The 22,108-nt window shown below is 38.9% G+C and overlaps 1 protein-coding gene across 5 annotated transcripts in view; it reads left to right on the top strand.

Moving 5' to 3' along the window:
• The window catches only part of FUT8 (fucosyltransferase 8), a 300,428-nt gene extending 278,660 nt beyond the window's left edge, over positions 1-21,768 (top strand). For 4 of the 5 annotated variants that reach the window (XM_006021405.2, XM_025201353.1, XM_025201354.1 and 1 more), the window contains 4 exons: positions 286-532; positions 8,829-9,005; positions 12,420-12,570; positions 20,675-21,768. In XM_006021405.2, coding sequence (XP_006021467.1) covers positions 286-532; positions 8,829-9,005; positions 12,420-12,570; positions 20,675-20,992 — 893 coding nt within the window. In that variant the 3' untranslated portion in view covers positions 20,993-21,768. Of the gene's footprint in view, positions 1-285; positions 533-8,828; positions 9,006-12,419; positions 12,571-13,932; positions 13,995-20,674 lie in introns of those variants that run through there. The other variant, XM_025201356.1, reaches the window with a different exon arrangement.
• Positions 21,769-22,108: the final 340 nt, after the last annotated feature.

The raw sequence follows: 22,108 nt of genomic DNA, 5'->3' as shown, positions 1-22,108 counted from the left end.
AATAGTAATATGTGAAAATGAACAACTGGTATATTTAAGCAGTTACCCACTCAAAATTCTCTAGTTTCATTCTGCTGAGATAGGTTTGACAACAAAAATTGTGCAATTTTAATAAATTCTTCTGAATACAATTTTTTTAAAAAGGGTGTCACTCAGCCTCTCCATTATCAACAAGTAGAAAATTCTATTCTGGTGACCCATCTGGAATGTTTTGTACCAGTGCTGACATTTAAATTGCTATTGAAGTGGAATATTGGAATCATCCTGTTATGTATTTTATTATAGGTGAAGCTAATGACAAGGATGTTCAGGTGGTAGAACTTCCCATCGTTGACAGCTTACATCCACGACCACCATATTTGCCATTGGCTGTCCCAGAAGACCTGGCTGATAGGCTAATTCGTGCCCATGGGGATCCTGCAGTATGGTGGGTCTCCCAATTTGTCAAATATTTGATTCGTCCACAACCTTGGCTAGAAAAGGAGATAGAAGAAGCAACCAGGAAACTCGGTTTCAAACATCCAGTTATTGGGTAGGCATTCTATGTTGACTTTCACTATAAATAATTTTATATGTATTATGAGTTGTTTTTAGTTAAGGAATTATTGTATTGCCTTGCCCCAGACCCTCACAGCAAGAATTTTTGTGACAGTGAGGGTTGTGGACAATAAGGTTTAAATAAAATTATTGTTGTAATTTATTCATTGCACTATGTAAATGACAATTAGATATCTATCTCCATAATGTACTAGATGTAAAAGTAGACTCCCCAATGGGTCGTACACAAATTTTCTCCCACATATAGCAATCTCAAATCATTCATTTTACACTACTCTATAAAGGTTGCTTACTCCTCTGTTTTCAGGTGCACAGCCATACTTCCATTCTTACCTACTTCTTTAAGTGCTCTGTGGTAATTGTGTCACATAAAAGTTAAAAATAATCTTTTCTTCTATGCTTTGGTTTGTTAATATACATTAATGTATATCCCAATACCATTCCTATCCTTGCCTTCTATTTAGGCATCAATAAAAGCACACCAGAGCCTGCAAATACCACTTCCTCCCTTGTACTGGGTTTCATAACATTCCTTCTACCTTTGGATACAGGTTAAAGTCTGTAAATAGTTGGGGGTCTTTTTGCTTCAAAAGTTCATGTTATTTGGAGCACCACTTCTGTGGTTTGCTTTGGTGGTAACTCCTTAAACCCCTTGAAACTTAGACCACTTAGAACCTTTCAAAATTAATGTTATCTCTTGTCAACAAAGTCATTGTTCATTAAATTAGCCCACCTGGTTCTGATCTTCCTATTAAATGGGATTTCTGTGAAGGTTTCATAGTGTTGCCCTGTAATATAGGTGTGCCAACTATTGATCAGTGTTTGAATTGTTTGCTTTATTTTGTTTAAACATTTTTTTAACAAGTGGACTCTATTTTTCTTCAGCCCATTTGGATTTGGGGTATTTGGGACTATGAGTGCTGTGCTGAAACTCATTTTTACATGCAAACTTTTACAACTCAAAATAGTTAAATTGAGGACCATTCTCTGTTCTCATTATTTTAGGAATCCCATATGTAACTTATGTCATTTCCAAAGTCTGACAAAGTCTAATTGCTTACTCCAAAATGAGTCCAGTATTTTCTAACAGCCTTTTTCTATGCTTAATATCACTGACTCCTGTACAATTAGGTTTCTTCTAAGAGGCTGTGTTAACTCTCCAGAGTTACCAGTTTGACTCAAAAGCATAAGATCAGTAAGAAACTCCTCAGTTGTCTCATGCTTTTTGTTTTGTCAAATAAAAGTTCAGCCTTTTGAAGGTTTCATTTTGTTTTGACCTGTAGTACTCTTCAAATGTTTTCAGGATTGTCTCATAGTTAGTCTTTTCTGTTTCTGACATTTGCAAACTGTTGTACTCCGTGATATCTTCCTGCCTTGCTAGATTAAAAAAATAGCTACTTTGATTTGGTCTTCATTCTCCATGGTTCCACCAGCCAACATAGGGATGTTGAAGCTCTACTTGAACTTGTTTCAGATTTCTGCTCCATTGTTGGACAGCTGTGACTGCTCTGGAAATTGCAGATGTGTCATTTCTTCTTTTGTTCATTTTTTTATTCCCCACTTTTGCTACCATGTTGTAACAGGCTGCAGGCTGGCAGCGTGGGTCATTTAGCCAGCTGGCAACAAGCTGCCTGTGGAAGGGGACTCAGCTGGCAAGCAATTAGCAATAATGAGGGGAAATAAAAGAAGAGGAAGAGGAAGCAATTGGGAGAAACTAGAGGGGGAAATGTTTAGATGGAGGAGGGTTCCATCTTCCCCTTGAAGAAAAACTATAGGGTGAGAGCTAACCCATGCTGGGCGTGTTGATTTTAGATTGTTTGATATTTGTAACTGAACCCCGTGATGCAGATCAACCCTGGGGTTTTGAAGCCTGTGTACTGGGACTGGGCTAAAGGCATATGTATTTGGATTGTTTTGCTTTTGGATGAGTCCTGGGAATCCAGGCACTACAGCCTGTGGTTTTGAGCCCAGAGAAAGTGTGTTTCTGGGACCAGATTGAAGGGCTCAAGGACTGATTGAAGCCAGGCAACCTGGTCACCTTGCTACACATGTGTTATTTGGTCGATCAATAATTCAGAGCCAGACTCCAGAAACAATTAACACAGTTTATTGAAAGTAGCAGACAAGCTTCTTGGGACAGCTGCTACTGACTTCCCTCAGCTAGCATACATTGTGAGGGCTCTGCCCCTCCCCCAGGTAGCTTCCAGAACAGGTACATACAACAATTTGTAGAGCTTTATCACTTATGGACACAGTAGATCTGACCAGATGTTAGTCGTCTTATTGGTTTTTGTTTGTAGGCCCAGTCACGCTCCATCCTCAGGCACTTGCTAAGGGAAACCTAACATCCAAACCTTTGGATCTCAACTGAAAGACTTTAAAAAGACTCTCTGCAGCTCTCTTAGGTCTCTCTTCTGCTTGTATAGTGGGTTAGCTTCAATACCATTCTTCTCTTCTCAGCAGGCTCTGGTTTCAGCCCCTTGGGAGGAAACATGCAACATAGCATCTTACCATGGTATAACACGTGCAAATCCAGTATTGAATTATCCGAAAAATCAGGAATAAAACAATACGTGTCTAAGTTATACTAATGTATAGCATGTGTGTCCACAGTTTGAGCAGCTACCGAGTGGTGAGGTGCTGGTTGGCTTTTGGCAAGAAGCAGCAGACACTGAACTTGAGCACCAGGGCATAGTGGGCAGGACCCATGTCCAGTTGCGCTGTGTTGCCCTCTAGTAGACGCATGACTCCTGCCTCCTCCAATTCCTCAGGGTACCCTTCCCTACTGTTTGCCTGCCATGCCTTGATGTTCTAAACAAAAGGTTGGGAGGCTGCCTTGAGGCCCAGAGGGCATCCAGTCCACTACCAGTCTGCCTTTGTTCAATCTGTCGTGGCTCTTTCAGCCTTATTGGTGCCCTAGGACACCGGGTGCCTTAAGGGCGGTGGGCATGATCTTCTTCCTTCCCTACAGCCATGCCCATGCCGCTGGCTGGTACACAGTACCTCTTCAGAGAGGTTGCCCAGCAATGGTTGACCTTCTTGGGCTTTGAAACCTTTGTAGGGGCTTTGGCCTTCCTGGCTTTGGCTCCTTTTCTCTAGGTGTGCCCCTCTTAGCATAAGCTACTGCACTGGACATTGGATTCTGGGCTCCAGCCCTAGTCTCACCCATTTTTTGGCTTTGGCCCTCTACCCCTGTTTGTGCCATGCCCAGGCTTGGGGCTCTCTCTGGCCCTGGTCTTGCCTTTCTCAGGCTCTCAGCCTCCTCAGTCCCATCTTGGTCCCTCTTGGACTTCAACTCTGGCTGTCCTGGCTTTAGGCTGCCTCTGTTGCCCCACTCAGGCTTGAACTCTGGCCCTCTTGGCCTCAGGTCACCTAGGTCTTGTGCTGTGCTCTTGGCAAGGCTCTAAACTGTGCTGTGCCCTTCATGCACCTCCCCTGTGGCCTAAATTTTGGTGTGCCTCTCAGGCACCCCACTGTGGCTTCTCTTCACCCCTTATAGCCCCACTCAGTCCTCCAGTGATAAACTAAAAAAAAAAAAGAAAAAAAAGGCAACCTTCCACTTTAACAAAAACCTTCCCTACTCTGGGTGAACAAACATTTGAGAAGCCCTCATCCACTGGGGCTCGCATCTTTCTGCCTTCTGAGCGCTTCGATGCCTTCCAGGGGATTCTTATGCAGCCACTGTCTCTGGAGAGCTCAGCTCCCTGCAAGGAACCAGTCCTCTTCCATTTCCCTCAGGCATTGGCTTCTGCTCCTGGAGTTCTGCCCTTAGTCGGGTGATTCACTAGCCTGCACACATGTTCCTCTTTCTAATGGGCAGCTTGCTCTTACACATTTCAGCTTAGGTCTTGTGTGTGCAGCCCTTTCCTCAGCTGGCTAGGGGGCTGTGTTTCCCCCTTTTTAGTGACAGGAGGCTTTGGCTACACATGGGCAAACAAAGGACAAGTTAAAAGGTGGCAAGAACTTATTGTAGATAGCTGTTTTGTGCCTTTGTGCCCACTCTTACCCCATAATAAGTGAAAGCTAACCCTAATAAACTCAGTGAAATGGGGCTAAATTAAATGAAAGATAGATGATTTATTGAAATTTAGCTTTCACTTATTGTGAGATAAGAGCAGGCATGTAGATAATTACTGTAGAACAGCTGAAATGCTCTAAGTACCTTCCTTTCATTAACTTGTTCTACCCTTTTGTCTGTACTGTGCTCAGTGTAGTTCAAATCAAATCCTTGGCAGATATCTGGGATCAAATGAAAAGAAAGCATCTTGCTACAATCTCCTTCTTTTAAATGGTTTTGTGAGGTGGTAATAAAGGGAGAAATGAAATCTAAGTACAGCAGAACATTCAAACTGTTCCTCCGGATGTCTCCAGTATAAACTAGACTTTGAAGGATTTTCTCCCTGTGAAGGAGGCTAAGCAACTCTGCCCACATGTGCTTTTATTCATGTGGGAGTTGAGACCTGGGTAAGTAGACTGCTGTTTAGGGATGAGTCTGAGCACCTTCTTGCCTTTTCTGCATGTGCTGATATCTGGGCCCCCCTCTACACGTTACACTTAAGGCATGATCAACCAGGTAATCATATCTTAAGTTATGACCCAGCAAAATATTCAACCAATTAATGGTGTGATAAACCAATCAGTAAGCTACAAAGTAATTCCACAGAAAAAAGGGGCATAACTTTGTAGCTTGTTTTAAGCAACTGCAGTTTTAAATATGGCACAGTTTTTGCCTCGCAGCCCATCAGCAGCAAGCAGCAGGACTGCTTGGGCCCCTCAGCCAATCAGCAGTGGGAGGCAAAAACGTGCCATATTTAAAACTGTAGTTTTCACTTCCAATCAGAAGTAAGCGGCAGGGCCTCTCCACCAATCAGAAGTGGGGCAGGGAGGGGAAACTGCAAGGTTAAAGGAGCTGCCATGCATCTCTTCCGCTGTGATTTCAGCAGGTCCTTACCCATTGCACCTTTACGTGCATGTGTAGAGGGGCCATGGGTGAAAGAAACTCCTTCCTGTGTTGCTCCTCTGAACCTTTCTCTCTGTACCCATATGAACCACTTTTTAGGAAAATTTTGACTATCTGTGTGGGGCAATGTAAAAGGCATGCTGAAAACATGCAGCAAACACATGATGCAGACAGTAGACTTAAGGGGTTGAGAGGAGGCGTGCTGAATGTATATCATACGTTCTTGAACACTGGGAGTGAGTGAGGGGAATGAAGAGGAGAGGTTTGAAAGTTTGGATCTATTAATTTAGTCTGTATTCATCATCACGGCATGTTCTCATTCAGGTGAAAATATTGTAATGAGATGAATGAGCCACTTCACCCCTCTCTGAAAATCCTCTCTGTTTAAGGGCATCTCTTCTTATTGCTGTAAAATTAATATGATTATGTAAAAGGTCCTGAAAGCTGGTGTGCCAAATTGGGGTTTAGGATAGAGATGGTGATACAGATTGGGAACATTTAAGCCAAGATTTTCCAAGATACAGCCACCTGGAAAAAAATGTAAGTTGACAAATTCAACCAGCATTTTTGTGCATACTTGGGGAATCAAACTAGAGCTCTGATTATGCACTAAAGGCTCTCCAGTTGCTCAAAATTTACGCTAGTGAGTATATGGCACCTAGTGCCCCTTCTGCAGAAAACAGTGGGTACATGCACATATACATGTGATGCAGAGCCAGGCACTTTTAAAAGCAGCTGGTGTTGCATTGCATGTATTTGTATAAAGGGTTAAATGCACATCAGTGCTGAGAAAATGGCAGCAGTGCGCTTTTAAACTAAAACACCTCAAAAGTGTTTTAGTTTCAAAGTGCAACGTTACCATTTTCTTAGCACTGACACACATTGTGCTGTTTATACACATGCATGTGATACAGCACCAGGCGTATCAGTTCACGTGCTCTGCAGACTCGATTAATCAAGTCTGCTCTGACACACTGTATTTCTGGCGCATTGGAGCAGACAAATATATGTGTATAAATGCCCACTGAGCACAAAATTCACTGCAGTTGAGCACTATAAATAGTGTGCATAAAGTTCAGGGCCAGGGGGTCACTTGCTTGTTATTAAAACTTCTAAATATATTCATCTTCTACCTAACTACTGACAATCCTTATGGCAAGAAGACCCCTCTGCCCCACTTTAACACTGCCACAAGATGCAGCACTGAAATAAGATAGGATCTCTCAGGCTAATTATAGAGAAGTAAGAAGTCCAATGCTGAATTGATTCAGTCTTCTCAGATCAGACTAATCTGTGTAGATTGAACTGATAAGCAAGTGAACAGACATTCACTTTTGATTCCAGAAGTGCAGCCACATGCCTGCGGTGGCCCAGGCCAGAAACCAGGGGGGTGCTAGAGCACACCTCCCTGCTCAACTGGAGCAGATATCTTGGGCCAAGCTAGTCTGCCCACTTTGTGAGTAAAGGCTTGTGGGGGAGGTGCAAAGCATTGTACAATGCTGGGGGACTGGAGTTAACTGGAGTTAGCAGCCCCAGGGCTGCTCTTTTTACCTCTACCCCTGCACCAGGCTATTTTTTGCTCCTCCCCCTCCCCCCACACGCACACTGCCAACCCTTTCAACCCCCATCCCACAAACTGATTCGAGTTCAGCTGCTTCTATCGGTGTTTGCTGCTACCGGAGCCAAACAAATAAGTCCCAATTGGGGGAAGGATGGGCTGTAGGTTCACTGGGAGGTGACCTGACCCCACCTGGAGGTTTGCACCTGCTTCCTACCCCTCATGGGTCGTATCTTTCCCCCAACCCCCAGCAGATCCCTGAGCCCTCCCACTAGGCTCCCTATCCTGACTTACCTGATATCTGGCAGCCATTTTGAATCAATTTAACCTTCCTCTAATGCCCCCAAATATCTATGTTTAGCCATACCAGATTATGTTTAATTTCTGTCCCTAGCCTCAAAGTGGAGTATATCTAGTACTTGTTGAGTACTTCCAGCTTTAGGGTGGCAGTGTTCATAGAAGGTGTTAAGGTTCATAAAAGGTATTAAGGTTGTGTAGTTTTCAGAAGTTTGAATTTTGCTGCACTACATGTTCTAGACAGCCATAAGAAACCTCTGGGTAGCCTTAAACCTGTTTTAACTGGAATTTGTGTCACTGAATTGAAAACTCCTTCTGAATCTTCATATCAGATTTCACCTTATAGCCTGCACAGTCAGCTACCAGGAAACATGAAGATGCATGACAAAATATATAGTTACAGTGTGAATGAAGTAGTATATATGTAGGCAAAGATTTTTTTTATTTCATTCCAGACATGCTGTTGGCCTTAAACTCTTTAAATTTCAGAATGCTATTTGGAGTCAATGATTTGTCCTGGGTTTTTAGATCACTTCTTATCACATAAAATATACATTTTATGTTCCTAGGTTTTTCATACAAGTGTTTGATATTTAAAAGATGTCAAAACTGGTACAATTCTGATGAGGACAAGCTAAGTTCAATTTAAAACCCAGATAAAAAGCTCTTAGTGCAGTATGCAGAAAACTGCAATGACTTGGAAGCATTTTGTAACAGTAGAAGTTAGGAAAGGAAAAATTGTCTGAAAAATGCATTTCCTTTGCAGGCCAGAGAGAATGTAATGCTATCTACCGTGACAAATCACATATTTTTTTTTATATATATATATATATATATATGTGTGTGTGTGTGTGTGTGTGTGTGTGTGTGTATGTATGTATGTATTATTATTTCCCTGAAGAAGTTTAAATTCTATAATCTGGCAACTTAATTAAATCTGCTGGGTATATGTAGAAAATAATACAGAAGGGTCAGCTTCACTCTGTGGAAGGCTCAGAGAGGCTTACAAAATCATATCTCTAAGATTGTATTATGACAGATGTGGAACACACATCTTTGGAGGCCAAATTCTAATAATAATTATATAGCTTAAAGTTTTCGGTTTTAGTCATATTTTCAGTTTCAAGAGCTGTATAATAGTTTATTATCCAGAGCATCACATAACAATAATAATGGCCTGGGGACCTGGGCTTATTTCAGACTTTACAGTTAACAATTTTACAAATTAGCGAATATATTTTTATAGACCTCATTAACTTATAATCCTGTTTCGTTTTATTTTAGTGTTTTTATTTTGTTTTTTTTATTTAGTATTCACTTTAGTATTCATTCTTAACATTATAAAAGGCAAAAATGTTTAGAATAAGTTAAAGTCCAAATTTCAGTCTTGAAACTGAAATTTGTCTATCATGAAATATTTACTAGTCAGCTCCCAAATTTCTGCCTTTTTTTCAGTGTTCACGTACGGAGGACTGACAAAGTAGGAACAGAGGCAGCATTTCATCCTATTGAAGAATACATGGTACATGTTGAAGAACGTTTTGAGCTTCTTGCCCGCAGAATGCATGTTGACAAAAAACGAGTTTATTTGGCTACCGATGACCCTTCATTACTACAAGAGGCAAAATCCAAGTAAGATGAACTACATTTGCATTATTCAGATTGAAATAGAAATATCCTTTGAAGTTAGGAAAAGAGCTGAAATCCCTGATTTTGTGGGTGTGTACATGAGACATTTAATGCACAGTAGCCTAATAACAGTGCTCAGTGGTGCATCACAGCATCACAGTAGTGCTAATACACTACTATCCAGTATTATTAGGCTACTATGCAGTAGCATCACTAAAAAGGCATTTGCCGGTGCTACTGGGCAGTAACTCTAGTTACTGTGCATTTAGTTAGTACTTTGTTAAGCAAGTACTAGATTAAATGTGCGGTAACTACTGCACATTTATGAACGTGTAGACCAGGGATGGGTAAAATGCTGCCCATGGGCTGGATGTGGCCCAGCAGGACATTCTATCCGGCCTGCGGGGCCCCTAAAAGAATTAGAAAATTAATATTTAGCTGTCCCTGGCTGCCTGTCATGCGGCCCTTGATGGCTTGCCAAAATTCAGTAAGCAGCCCTCGGCCCAAAATAATTGCCCGCCCCGGTGTAGACGCACCCTGTGTGTACAACTCTCTTTGTAGGTAATTCAACATAGTGTCTGTAGTGTCATTTATATAGCTGCTGTCGCACTTAAAACTCTAGCTGCTTTTGTAATTTGTTGATTAGATGTCTTAGAAATCTTTTTGCTGGAACTTTTTCCACATTTTGTCTACTTGAAAATTAAGATCTTGGAAAGGTTGAGCAAAATCTCTTTAGCTATTTAAAAGTAATTTTAAAACAGAAAAAGAGGAAAAATGTATTTTTAAAATCCAATCCTGATTTCTAGTTTATAAAATAAATTTGCAAATTAACACAGAACTGTATAATTAATTATATGGTTAAAGTATCCATGCCCAGATCATGCCTTTTTGTGGAAAAACTCACAGGGTAGAAGGATCAGAGAAAACCTTTGATAATTTCTTAAGTGGCCTCTATATTACATCACCGGAGAAGTGCTGAAGTAGGTTCTGAGGATCTTGCCCCCAATGTGACCATTCTCTTTCATTCTCTGCCCCCAACTTCCTGTGCCTCCTGGATGATCCGTTTGCGGCTCCCTCCCATGTCCCACTGCACCCTGGCTGGGCAGCCCCTGCCCCAGCCCCATTCCCTCCCTTACCATGGGGGCCTCGATCTGCTCCCCCACGCCTCTTTCCTCTCCCCTCCTCTTCCACCACAACAGACTTACCAGCTGGACGCAGCTCTCCAAGCTGCCAGGCTGTGCTCCTCACTGCCTACGTGCTGCACTGCGGCTGCATGCGTGCATGGGGTATTTATCAGCCAAATTATCGGCCGCATCAGGCAAAAAAAAGCTGATTTCCGATGCAGTCAATTTTCTTATATAGATGCTGATCTGATATCGGACTGATGTATTGGTGCACCTCTAAGAAATAAAAACATTGTTCACTTAACTCTGTCCTATAGACTACATTGTCATATACAGATGTATCTAATAGGAACTTAACTAATAGAATTTTCTCACTCAGAGTGTATCTGGTGCTTTGCAAGCATTGAACTTAAACAAATAAGCTAACCCTCTTGACCTGATGTTTATAAATTTATATTATATTCTTCCTTTTAGTTTGTGGATAAAAACAAAGACACAAGATGGGAAAAATCCAAAACAAAAAGCCTTTCAGCAACGTAGCCTTAAATTGGTAAATCTGAACATAACATTTAAAGGGCAGTAATACAAAAATTAAGATTATCTTTCAATTCAGCCATATTATACTTAATATTTTCAATTATAGGTTGTAACTGTACATTATTGTAGCCAAGTGTTTGTTCAAATACTTGTGTGTCCTATATATATATGAACTCAGTTGCTCTGAAGCACCAGAAGTCATAATTCAGGAATAAAATTCCCTAATTTCTGCAGCCAATGATGAATTCTACTGCACATGTACATTTCTGTGGCAGCTTAAGGTAAACTCCAAATCAGATTTGTATTTAAATTTGAAAAGAAGTAATTCACTTACTGTAACATTTTTTTTATCTACTCAAATACCACATGTACTCTTTTTTCCTCCTGAATTGGAGTGTGCGTCGGAAGCAGGGAAACTGATTTTTCTGTGCTGGAATTGATATAGTAATGGCTGCTGCTCCTTTCCCTTTTCTCCCCAGCAGCAAACTTTAGGGGTAGAGTTCATCATTCAGTGTCAGTGCTAGAGTTAACCCTCCCACAGCCACTGCTGAATTGGCAGTTGCTTTTGGTTGAGCAGGCAGGGAAGGATGAGTTAGCTGAAGAAGAGGCTCTGCCTCTGTTCTATAGCTCAGCTTTCAGCAATGATTCTAGACAAATCTTTTTTATTATTTTATCAAACAGCTCAGAAATAAATTCAGTGTTTCATTACAGGTCAGATAAATTATTTAGTCTGTCCCAAAAACGATCTCTTTCTGATTTTTTGTAATTTTCCAAAAGAATTAAAAAAAAATAAAAATCACTGTTTCAGCATTTTTTTAATTTGTGGGTTTCAATCTGTTACAAAAAATCCTTGTTGTTTGCACAGCTGTAAGTATTGAGTTCTATATTATTGTATTATAAAGTGCAATTGATTCTTTTCCAGTTTATGCTCATTTGTTTATCTAACAGATCCTGTCGCTAGTCAGTGAGTTCCACGTGAAATGTTCAAGACCCATGATGCTCAGCTTTCTGGTCCTATGGGCCAGATAAGTGGTGCAGGGACAGTCCACAGGCTGGATCCAATGGGTGGGTACCATGTATGGGAATGGGCCCCACACACTGGATCCAGCACACTAGTATGATCTGTTCCACTGGGCTGTGTCTTTTTGCCCGAGGGACTCCCCAGGAGTCCAGAACTTTGGCAATGGGGAACAGTGGCAGCATTAATTGCTGTGGCTCTGAGAGCTGTTAATGCTACCATTGCTTTTCCATCACCAAATTTTCAGACCCATGGGGAGCCCTGCAGGCTAGGTGATACAGCCCCATGGGCCCTATTTGGTCTACAAGCTGGAGTTTGAGCACCAGTGTTCTAGACAGAAGTTTCTAGGAAGTAACGATAGTAAATGTGGCTAAAACAACATAATGATTTCAAAGATTAGTCTCTTACTATCTATCTGTCTTAAGATTTCATGCTGCATCATAGTATTTGAGCACCTTTCATGTAAAAACAATAGCAATTGGAAAGTTTCTAGTAGAGTTAATGGAGTTTCTGGCTCTTCTCCCTTTGCAGAGCCAAAACTCTAATAGGCATAGGTCTTTTTTGATGTGTGGGGCAAGTGAAGTCAAGGCTGAAATGTTCTGGTGACCAACAATACTGTAGTAAATTCTGTAGATCAGAGAAAAATGCTTTAAAAGCTTATTCATGTGGTCAGGATGGTGTTCTTGTTACAAAGTTTTTATGAGTCTTGCTTTAATAAATTGTGTTACATTTTTCTAGATATCCAAATTATGAATTTATCAGTGATAACTCAATATCATGGTCAGCAGGGCTTCATAATCGATACACTGAAAACTCACTCCGGGGTGTAATTCTGGATATCCATTTTCTGTCTCAGGCAGACTTCCTCGTCTGTACATTTTCCTCGCAGGTAAAGCACAAAATGCCTATCTAAATGTACAGTATAGCTGCTAATTCTTTTAATTGTCTCTTTTCTTTATGCTAGATAATGCAATAGCAATACCATGTTCTCAATGTTATATAGTGAACGTTTCATAGAAGAATGAAGAGATTCAGTATAATACTATCTGAATCTCTTTCTGATTGTTAGCACTCACTTGTTGATTTACTTCTCCTCTGCAGAAGTCAAATGTTATAGGTGTTGGTTTAGTCATGGCATTTAAAAGAAGTAGAAGTAATTAAGCTTGCTTAATCATTTATGATGTTTCATACAGTCAGTATATAATCCAAAATCATCTATTTTTGCACCTTTTTATGTTGATACTGAGAGGTTTAAATAACTCTGTTTTAGACATCTCTTGGTTATTGTATAGGAGTTACGAGAAGGGATGGAAGGAAGAAATGTAATTCTCCAGGGTCAATTACATTTCCACAATCCCAGAAACAGTACAGTAAACTTAAGTTTAATTCATTGTGATTTGCTGTTGTAGATAATTACATGCTCTAGGCTTTTCTTGAGTGGCCTGCCTGATGAAGCAAGTCAGAGTCCAAAGACATTATGAATGATGTAATGATTAGTGTTGGCATTTTCTTTTCTATTACAAATACACGTACTTATTTAATGGATCATGAAAAGTTGTTAAGGATTTCACCTCTTCTCTAAAACCATGTGAAGTAAATGTGTTTTTCCAGCACAGGCACCAGTTATCAAATTTCAGCCTCTCTCAAAGTTACAGAATCCTCACCAAGAATATGCAGACTGCTGTCCTTTATAATAATGGTGATCCAGGTTGAATGTATTAACTGACTGCAACAGTGGCAGCATATCACAGAGAAAGAGATAGTCCTCAGTTTAGGAAGGTTCCAGGCCATTATTGGGCTTTCATAGGTCACACCTAACCTGTTAAACTCTACAGAAGCCTTTAGGTAGGTAGGGAAACCTGGAGTAACAGTGTCCATGTGCTGTGAGCTAGATGCTTTATTTATCAATGAATCTGTGACAGCGAACCAGGAGAATGTTCATACATTTCTATTAAACAAGAGCTCTTAAATGCTTTTTTAACCAAAGTGAAAAGTTAGATATATTTGTAGATAGGGAGAAATGAGTTGCATATAATATAAAAAAAGAGGTGGGATGGAACTCAAAATTTCCAGTTGTATACACTTTTATTACTAAAATCATTTCAAAGGGAGAACATACTTGCAACATTTATATATTTATGGAAAATGGGACATTTTGGGTTCTGTATCACAGCTTTTCATGCTCTTTTTTTCTCTTTCTCTTTCTTTTCCTCTTTCTTTTTCTTTCTGTGTTTGTATGTAAATATATCAGAAACATTTAATCCATTTGTAAAGGAACAGACTTTTATCTAAAATTTTCCAGGAGACTTCAGAGAGAAGATTACCAACTCTTTAATCTTCGTTCAGAAGATCAACATGAAATTATTTTGATAATGTTGATATTTGGCTTCTTGTAGCTTAAAAGTGATCATAGGCAGCGTTTTGCAATAGAAAGAATGATGTGAGATTGTTGCTGCAGAATCAGATGTCTTCTTTAATTTGGAGCAGGTATAGTTTTATTCCTTTTACAGGATTTATTTATGGGATTCATTTGATTCAATATTATACTGAACTGAGACCATAGAGAATGAGCTGCACTCCATGAAGAGACATAGTGACAGGCACACTTCCCTGTGAGCTTAGAAGTACTAGGAGGCTATCTGGTTCCTTAGCACTCCTGTGGCAATGTGGGCTCACACTGCTCTTTTCTAGGGGCTGTGCTTAAATGTCATCAAATAACCCCAGCAAAGCAGCTCTCCTGGGACTACCTCTACAGGTTTTTGTAGTCCCACATATTTTTTTAAAAATGAGTAAGAATGAAATACACTGAATATTAATCCTATCTAGCTTTTATCTAAATGAGAAACACTGACTTCAGAAATGAGCTGAGCTAATGAAGATTAGAATACTTGCTATGCTTTAATTAAACAGCTGCATTTAACACTTCAAGGTTAGTGCTGACTCCACTATCTTAAAGTTTAATCGCATGAGGTTGTCTCCATGGGAGTTTGGTTCTATCTGGTTTAAAATCAGATTAGCTAGTTTTAGGAGCTAAGTTTGTTCTTCAGAAGCAAGCATTCTGAGTGATGAGGTCAGCCTTCAAAAATAATGAGCACCAGAGAGCTTTTTATAAATATTGGCAAATTAATCAAACCGTCTATTCCATCCTGTTAATAATTAAATCACTGGGGGGTTTTTTTAGTCCTTTTTCTTTTCTTCATGTTGTCTCTTGAAATAAAGCAACCATAGTGAGGAGACATTGGTAATTTAAGAAAAAGGGAGAGAGAGAGATCTTGAAGATCTGGATGGAAATTAATTTTTTTTAAAACAAACCATTAGATTTTAACAAATCAACCAATGTTTAGTGTACCTTAAAATTATACCCCTCACTTCACAGAAATCATTTTCATGTTGTACATATGTTTGAAGTATTTGCTTTCTAAATTTAAATAGCTTTCCAATATGTAGGGGTAATCTGAATCTGTGAAATTAAATTTACCTTGTAAAAATAAGTATGCATGCTACTTTCTGTGATTCACAAGGCATAGTGGTCAGAATAGATTTGAATAAAAGTTTGGGTTTAGCATACATTTTTATTATTGGGTGAAAATATTTTTGTTGTCATTTAAATTAATATTTTGCCAAACAGTCTCTCCTTTTTCAAGACTGTGTGAATATGGACTCCCCCTCCCTCTTCCACCCCCCTCTCCTTGTCCTTCCCACCTCTGGAGGCTATGAGGACAAAGCAGCACCAAAGACCACTCATTTGCTTCTGACTACCCATTAGCAGAGTTAGACTGCCCCTGGCATTTACTATCTTATTTAAGGTAGAGATACGTTATTCCTATTATCGTAAAGAAAAGAAGAATACCTAAATATAGATAGAATTCCATTTATCAGGAGTGTCAGTATTGGGATGGTACAGATCCCATAGGAGCAGCTAGCTTTTTCTTCCATGGGCTAGAAAAGAAAACATGGCTTTAAGCAGTAGCATAGCTAAGTGGGAACAACCAGGGAAAAAGTCCCAAGTGCCAACTTAGTGAGGACACAAAACTAGCAGCCGCTGCCCCTGACAGCCCAGCTGCAGCTGTAATTCAGTGTGTTGTTGCCGTCCCGGCCACAGAATTGCCCCGTTACACTTTTGGCTTTAAGTCAGTCTCTCAGCACTGGTCCCCTTCTCCAGTAAAGCACAAGAAAAAACTAAACGGCAACTTGGAGAGAGAGTGAATGGCAGTATCAAGGGCAGTACTGTAACAATCGGAGCTTCAGATTCCAGAACTGATATCTGCATTACCTTCCATTAAATTGGTGGTATGATGACTATTCAGCCACCTTTGGCATTTGCTCACCCAACACCAAAGATGATGCAGCACCAAATCACTCAAATGCATCCTACATCACTACTGCTGTAATTAGTTAGCTCATTATACTCATTAGCATGAAGCTCTGGGAAAACTTCCTTTGCTACCCCAGCAAACCTTAAAAATAACCCCAGCATCAGAATCCCATTATTGGACATATGTTCCATAACTGGCATTTCAAGACAGTCTCTGGTGAGGAAATCCAGAAATCAGTTATGAAGCTTTAATTAAGACAAGTCCATCAAGCGTCAAGAAATCTGGGACAGTTTCTCCTTTGGAGGATTTTTCATCCAACGTCATCTTCAGCAGCCTCCAATAAAATATCTCTAGAGCATCTTTTTTTTCCATCAACAACAACTGAAGAAAGTCACACTGGATCATCATTCATTTAGAGGTCACTCTGTTATATAGGAGGACATTGTTACCACATGAATGGACTTTTAAAGGGATTCAGTTCATAACAGATGCCTTTTTAATCTCATGGTCATTTAGGTGCTCTATGCCTTTGTTCCTTTTGCTTTCTTCCCCAGAGTTTTAAGGAAGGCAAAATATGACTGAAAATTCTTACACGTGCAGTTTAGCCTTTTCAATTTTGGTGTTCTGACCTTCCAGACATATTGGATCATTGATTTCTTACTCTGCCACATATGAGGGACATAATCTTCTTAATATCTGATCTCAAACTACACCCAGATTCCATCTCTCTGCAACCTGTCACATGGAGGCACCCTGGATGACACCTGTGGGCATGATATGTTCTTTAAAAGTATAGTCAATTCTTCTATAAACTAGAAACCTTCATTACAAAGAGCAAGGTTTGTTTTTGATAATACCTTTTATTAGACCAACTGTGTAGCTGGGAGAGAAGTAGAAGGGTACCATTTTATGCCCAGAAGTTTGTCTGACATCTCTCCCAATTACGTAGTTGGTCCAATAAAAGATATCACCAAAGGAGCCTTGTTTCTTTTACATTTATTGGACCATCAGAGCTGCACTAATACTTCCACCTTACTACTTCACTATAAAGGGTAAATGGTAATGGGTTTTGTTGCAGGAGTTAGGAAATGTGAATCTTGTTTAGTCAGATACTCCATTGTATTCTGGACTGTATGTTGTTTTTTAAAACTTCAGGTTTGCTCTTGAGCTCCATCAAACTCCATTTAGCACCAATTTCATCCTGTTACCTAACAGTTCAGAACACATCAATAGTCATCAGATAGTTGGAGGAGCCAAATCTAGTCTTCAGTGACCCTTGAAGGACACCCTGAAACACATTGTACAGCTTCTTACATCTCAAACACATCATGTAGCAGTGGGTAGCTGTGGCCACACTTCTACTTAGGGTGACGGCGCACATCGAGCAATGCAGCCTGTTTGAGGGCACCACTTTCAGGCATGGGAAGATCTCACACAGTCAGATATAGCCAGATTTCTGGAGGGCCTGAAACAAGGTTTCCTATGGATAAGAAGATTTCCCCAATGGGACTTAAAATTGGTACTTTAGTTTTTAATAGAATCAACATTTGAGCTGGTGAGCTGTTGTCACAAGCTAAATATGTCATCTGTTAACAAAATCCACATTTGTAATAGCCGTTGCTCTGATTTACAGGTTCAGTAGGAATCCAGACTCTTATGCATGTGGGATAGCAATGAGAGCACATCCTAAATTTATTTGAAAGATTGTTTTACATTTTCATGTTAATCAATGTATATTCAATGACTAATATTATTTCACCAACAGGAGATTCAGAACATCATATGTGGGATGTTAAGGGTACATTATTTTACTACCAAACAGGGTTAGACACTTTCACAAGTATCTTAGGCCATTTCTTAATTAAGATATAAGAAAGTATAAACGAATATTATTCTTGTAGCAGATCTAAATTCAAGCAAATACTAGGTGAGAAATTATCAAAACTTATATTCAGTTGCATTAAAGCAGTATATAATAACAATATAATGAATTAAACTTAACCAAAGTATATTGGTTTTATGCAAATAAAGCATAAAATACCTAAGCATCATGTTTCAGTAGCATTGTAGCAATTGCAGATCTTAAAGTTGCACATGGTCACACATTTATTAGTCATTATTTTGAGACAGCATTGAGATCAGATACTAAAATACAGAAAGCAGTTCTTCAGTATTTTCACAAACTGATAGTTTCTACCATCTGACTTAATGATTTCATAGTAATTCTTTCTTCTGTCCCTAAAGAAACTGAACTTTCAAGTGTTTGTTATACTGTATATTGTGCACTATAAATAAATAAATGAGCAGACAAGTAAACATTTGACTTCAGATGGAAGTTACGTACCTTGCAGTTGGAATGAAAGGCTGATTTATTATGGAATCTTTAAATCTGGGTTTCTGAAAGATACTTCTGTACATTATGTCTATTTGCAAAAGTGCTGCCTTGTTATTTTAAAGGTCAGAAAGAAAGGAGTAACGCGCAATTTGTTATCTTACTGAAAGAAGAGACAGTCTTAAGGACATTTGTAGGATGATTACAGTCCTACCCTTATTGGTCAAAATCCTACTCAACTCATCTTCAAATAGAAAAAAAAAAAGAAATAAAATTAGATTATAATAATTTTACTTGGCCTTTATTGCTGTTTTTTAAATGAAGACACCTAAGTTTTTAAATTTATAATTTAAAGTTATTTTGTTGGCTAACTGTCTCTCTAAGTATGTATAATTTTGCCCATCACCCTAATATTTTGCACAAGACAACTATGCGGAATAAATGAGATGTATATGGTCAAAGATTGTGATATCAGTAGCCATCCATTCTTAACTCTTCCAGTTAGGAATACCACAGTTCCCTTGGGCCCATTGCCAAGAAAACCCTATTTCCCATTTTCATAGACTTTGTACTTAAGATTGACAGCTTCATAGTTCCTGAAGAACACAACTGCCAAGGGTGATCATAGTCTCTGAGAAAGACACACTGAGTTGAAAACCTTGAGCCACATCAATAGGGAGTCTTGCAAATTAGGATTGAATCACTGGACTTGACCCAGTATTCTATGCAAGATCAACCTAATACGTTTTTTCCTTGGGTTAATGTGCTTCTGGTGGTCGGTGTTGATGAGGAAATTTGCTGTATTCTAGGCTAATTGAAGCTTATTTAAAGTTTCTTTGTTCATAACAAAGTATAGAGTATTGCAGTAATCAAGACAGGAGGTCACAAAGGTGTGGATCTCAGTGGCCACATTGTCTTCTGAGGAAGAGTCTTCCATCCAGTCATTAGGAGAAGAAGGCTTTTTTTATAGCTGCAGTCATTTGAATATCCAGCAATTGTAAGACGTGGAAAAGGATTTGTAGGGTGAGAAATTATTTTGCAGTACCTAGCAGACTTCCTCAATAAAGTGTTAGGTGATAAGGAACTCCTCAGAATTTCTCTCTTCCCAGTATCACCATCTATTTCTTGCTGGGCTTCCATTTCAGGCAGTTGTCTTCAGTTTTGCCCAGGTGTAATTGTATAACTAGTATCTTGTATCTTTCTTAAATACCCATGTCCTGCACTTATATGATTGTGTGAGAATTTCAGCTTTTGTTAAAAATTAAGCTGCTAGGCCTTATTGTTGTAGTCTTGGAAAGCTTGAAAATGTGACCATGAAAGTGTCAAAGAAGGGAAAGCAAGTAAAAAAGAAATTCCAAAAATTATAATTAAAAAAATCTAATGTTTTTTAAGATGATTTCATTAATTTGAGTACCTAAATCAACTGAGAACATCCTAATTTTAAATGCTGTCAGTTAGCAAATCATATATTGGGATAGTTTGAAGTTGGTGATATTTTAATGTAAGGGAAAGGAGGCATACAGCTATAAAGTCATCTGCATTCTCTAAACATTTAAAACATGTCACAGGACCACCAATGGTCTCATGTAAATGTGTATATATAGGAGAGAAAATTGAGGTTGTGGGGGTGGCACTTGAGGATGTGGAGATGAATGTTCAGGAGGTGGGTGACCAATGTCCTCCCCAATCTCCCCCACCCCCCACCAAAAAAAAAAAGGATTAGAATGACTTGCATGCTATTCCACTGATTTCTGCTATGTCTGAAAAATGAAATAATGGTATTCAGTGGTATCAAATGTTATAAGGAGCTCTAAGCAGGTAAATATAGGCATCATATATGAACAACACCACCATCATTGTCATTGGAGCTGACTTCATTTCATGACATGGCTTGAAAAGAAAAAAACTAGATAAATGTTTGAGAAAATTATTTAAATTCTAAGTAAATATATGTTTGCCAAGATTTTTATGTAGAGCAGTGACAAATTTTACTTGTGAAAATTCTAAATCATTTTAAAAATGGACAAATGTAATATGCAGTTACTTATTAATGCATGACTTTTTGACTTTGATCTCTTATATGAAAACTATAAAGATGTTCTTCTCTTTCTTGTTACCAAATATGACATTAGGAATGTTAATACAAACTCAGTAAAACTCCATGTCATTTATTAGCAAGGGTGCATTGTTTCTTAAATACACCGTTGAATTTTGGTATTTAAGATGGAAATTCCAATCCTTGACACATCTATGAAATGGAACTGTGGAATAGAGGTGGTTGACTTCTATCATTCATTGGAAGTGTATTGTACACTCATAACTTCTTTTCTTTTTTCTTTTCTAAGGTTTGTCGAGTTGCTTATGAAATTATGCAGACATTGCATCCAGATGCTTCAGAATATTTCCATTCTTTGGATGATATCTACTATTTTGGGGGACAGAATGCCCACAACCAGGTTGCTATTTATGCTCACCATCCACGAACTGCTGATGAAATCCCTATGGAACCTGGAGATATAATTGGTGTGGCTGGAAACCACTGGGATGGCTACTCTAAAGGCATCAATAGGAAACTAGGAAGAACAGGCCTTTACCCATCCTACAAAGTAAAGGAGAAAATTGAGACAGTCAAGTATCCTACATACCCAGAGGCTGACAAATAGAAGAGCATGAGGAGGATTGGCAGTAACTTTAAATTTTAATTGGTTTAAACCAATCAACATACTAACTAATGGCTTACATGGGATTTGAATTTGCATTTTAACATGTAGTTAAAATGAAAGCCTTTTATCATTCAAACTGGATAAGAAACCGAACACATAGATGGGCCATTATTTGAACTTCTTGTTGAACATATTTTGTTATATGCACTCTCACACATGTGCACACAAATACACACACAGTCATACACACAACAGGAATACTGTTGTTTTATACAGTTTGTCTCTTTCAAGATTTGTCTCAGTCATTAGTCATATGTGAGCTTTGGGCTCTCTTCTCTGCCATTAATTGACTGTAATACTCGGACTTACAACACTGCCACATTGTGTAATTTGTGTGACATGAACATATTTTGTATGTGCAGAATTTAAAACATGGTGCCTATATTTGAAAGATCTGTGACCTTTTTAGAAGAGCCATGCCCAAATACATTGATGGGCAAGAGTTGATATTAAACTGGTGTTGTCATGACCACTGAACTTGCTCCAGCCAACAAATTTAAAAATCAGACTAGAACTTTTTTTTCTTTACAAGATTTTTTTAGCAATTCCATTGATTAGTTCACCTCATCATTAATAAAATAAAGGATTCATCCAAACAATAAAATATTCACTGTCTGTTAGGGACTTTTGTAAAACAATGTCATGAACAGATTCTTTAGTACTGAATGTTTCTGGACATTGTCTTTGATAACAAAAAATAAATTAAAAAATGATCAGCTGGAGTTTCATAGAACATTTTTAAACATTCTGCTCAATGGCATATCTACCCAGAGGGTCAGTGTTTCTCAGAGTTCTACGGAGAGTAAATTTTAAGAAAATGTTTGCACTAGTTCTGGTTGTTTTTGTTTGTTTGCTTGTTATGTTTTTTTTAAGATACTGTGCTGTGTTACTGTCCAACTTTCCATCTTAGGATCATAGGAAAGTAGGGCTGGAAGGGACCTCACAAGGTCATCTGGCGGGCCCATCCCTGACTAAACCCATCCCTGTCAAGGGTCTATCTAACTTGCTGTTGAAAACTTTCAAAGATGAAGATTTCACAGTTTTTCTAGGTAGCCT

Source organism: Alligator sinensis, unplaced genomic scaffold, assembly GCF_000455745.1.
Source record: "Alligator sinensis unplaced genomic scaffold, ASM45574v1 scaffold768_5, whole genome shotgun sequence".
Lineage (NCBI taxonomy): Eukaryota > Metazoa > Chordata > Crocodylia > Alligatoridae > Alligator > Alligator sinensis.
The sequence above is the reverse complement of the archived record's forward strand: the minus strand, read 5'-3'. Positions and strand labels throughout refer to the sequence as shown.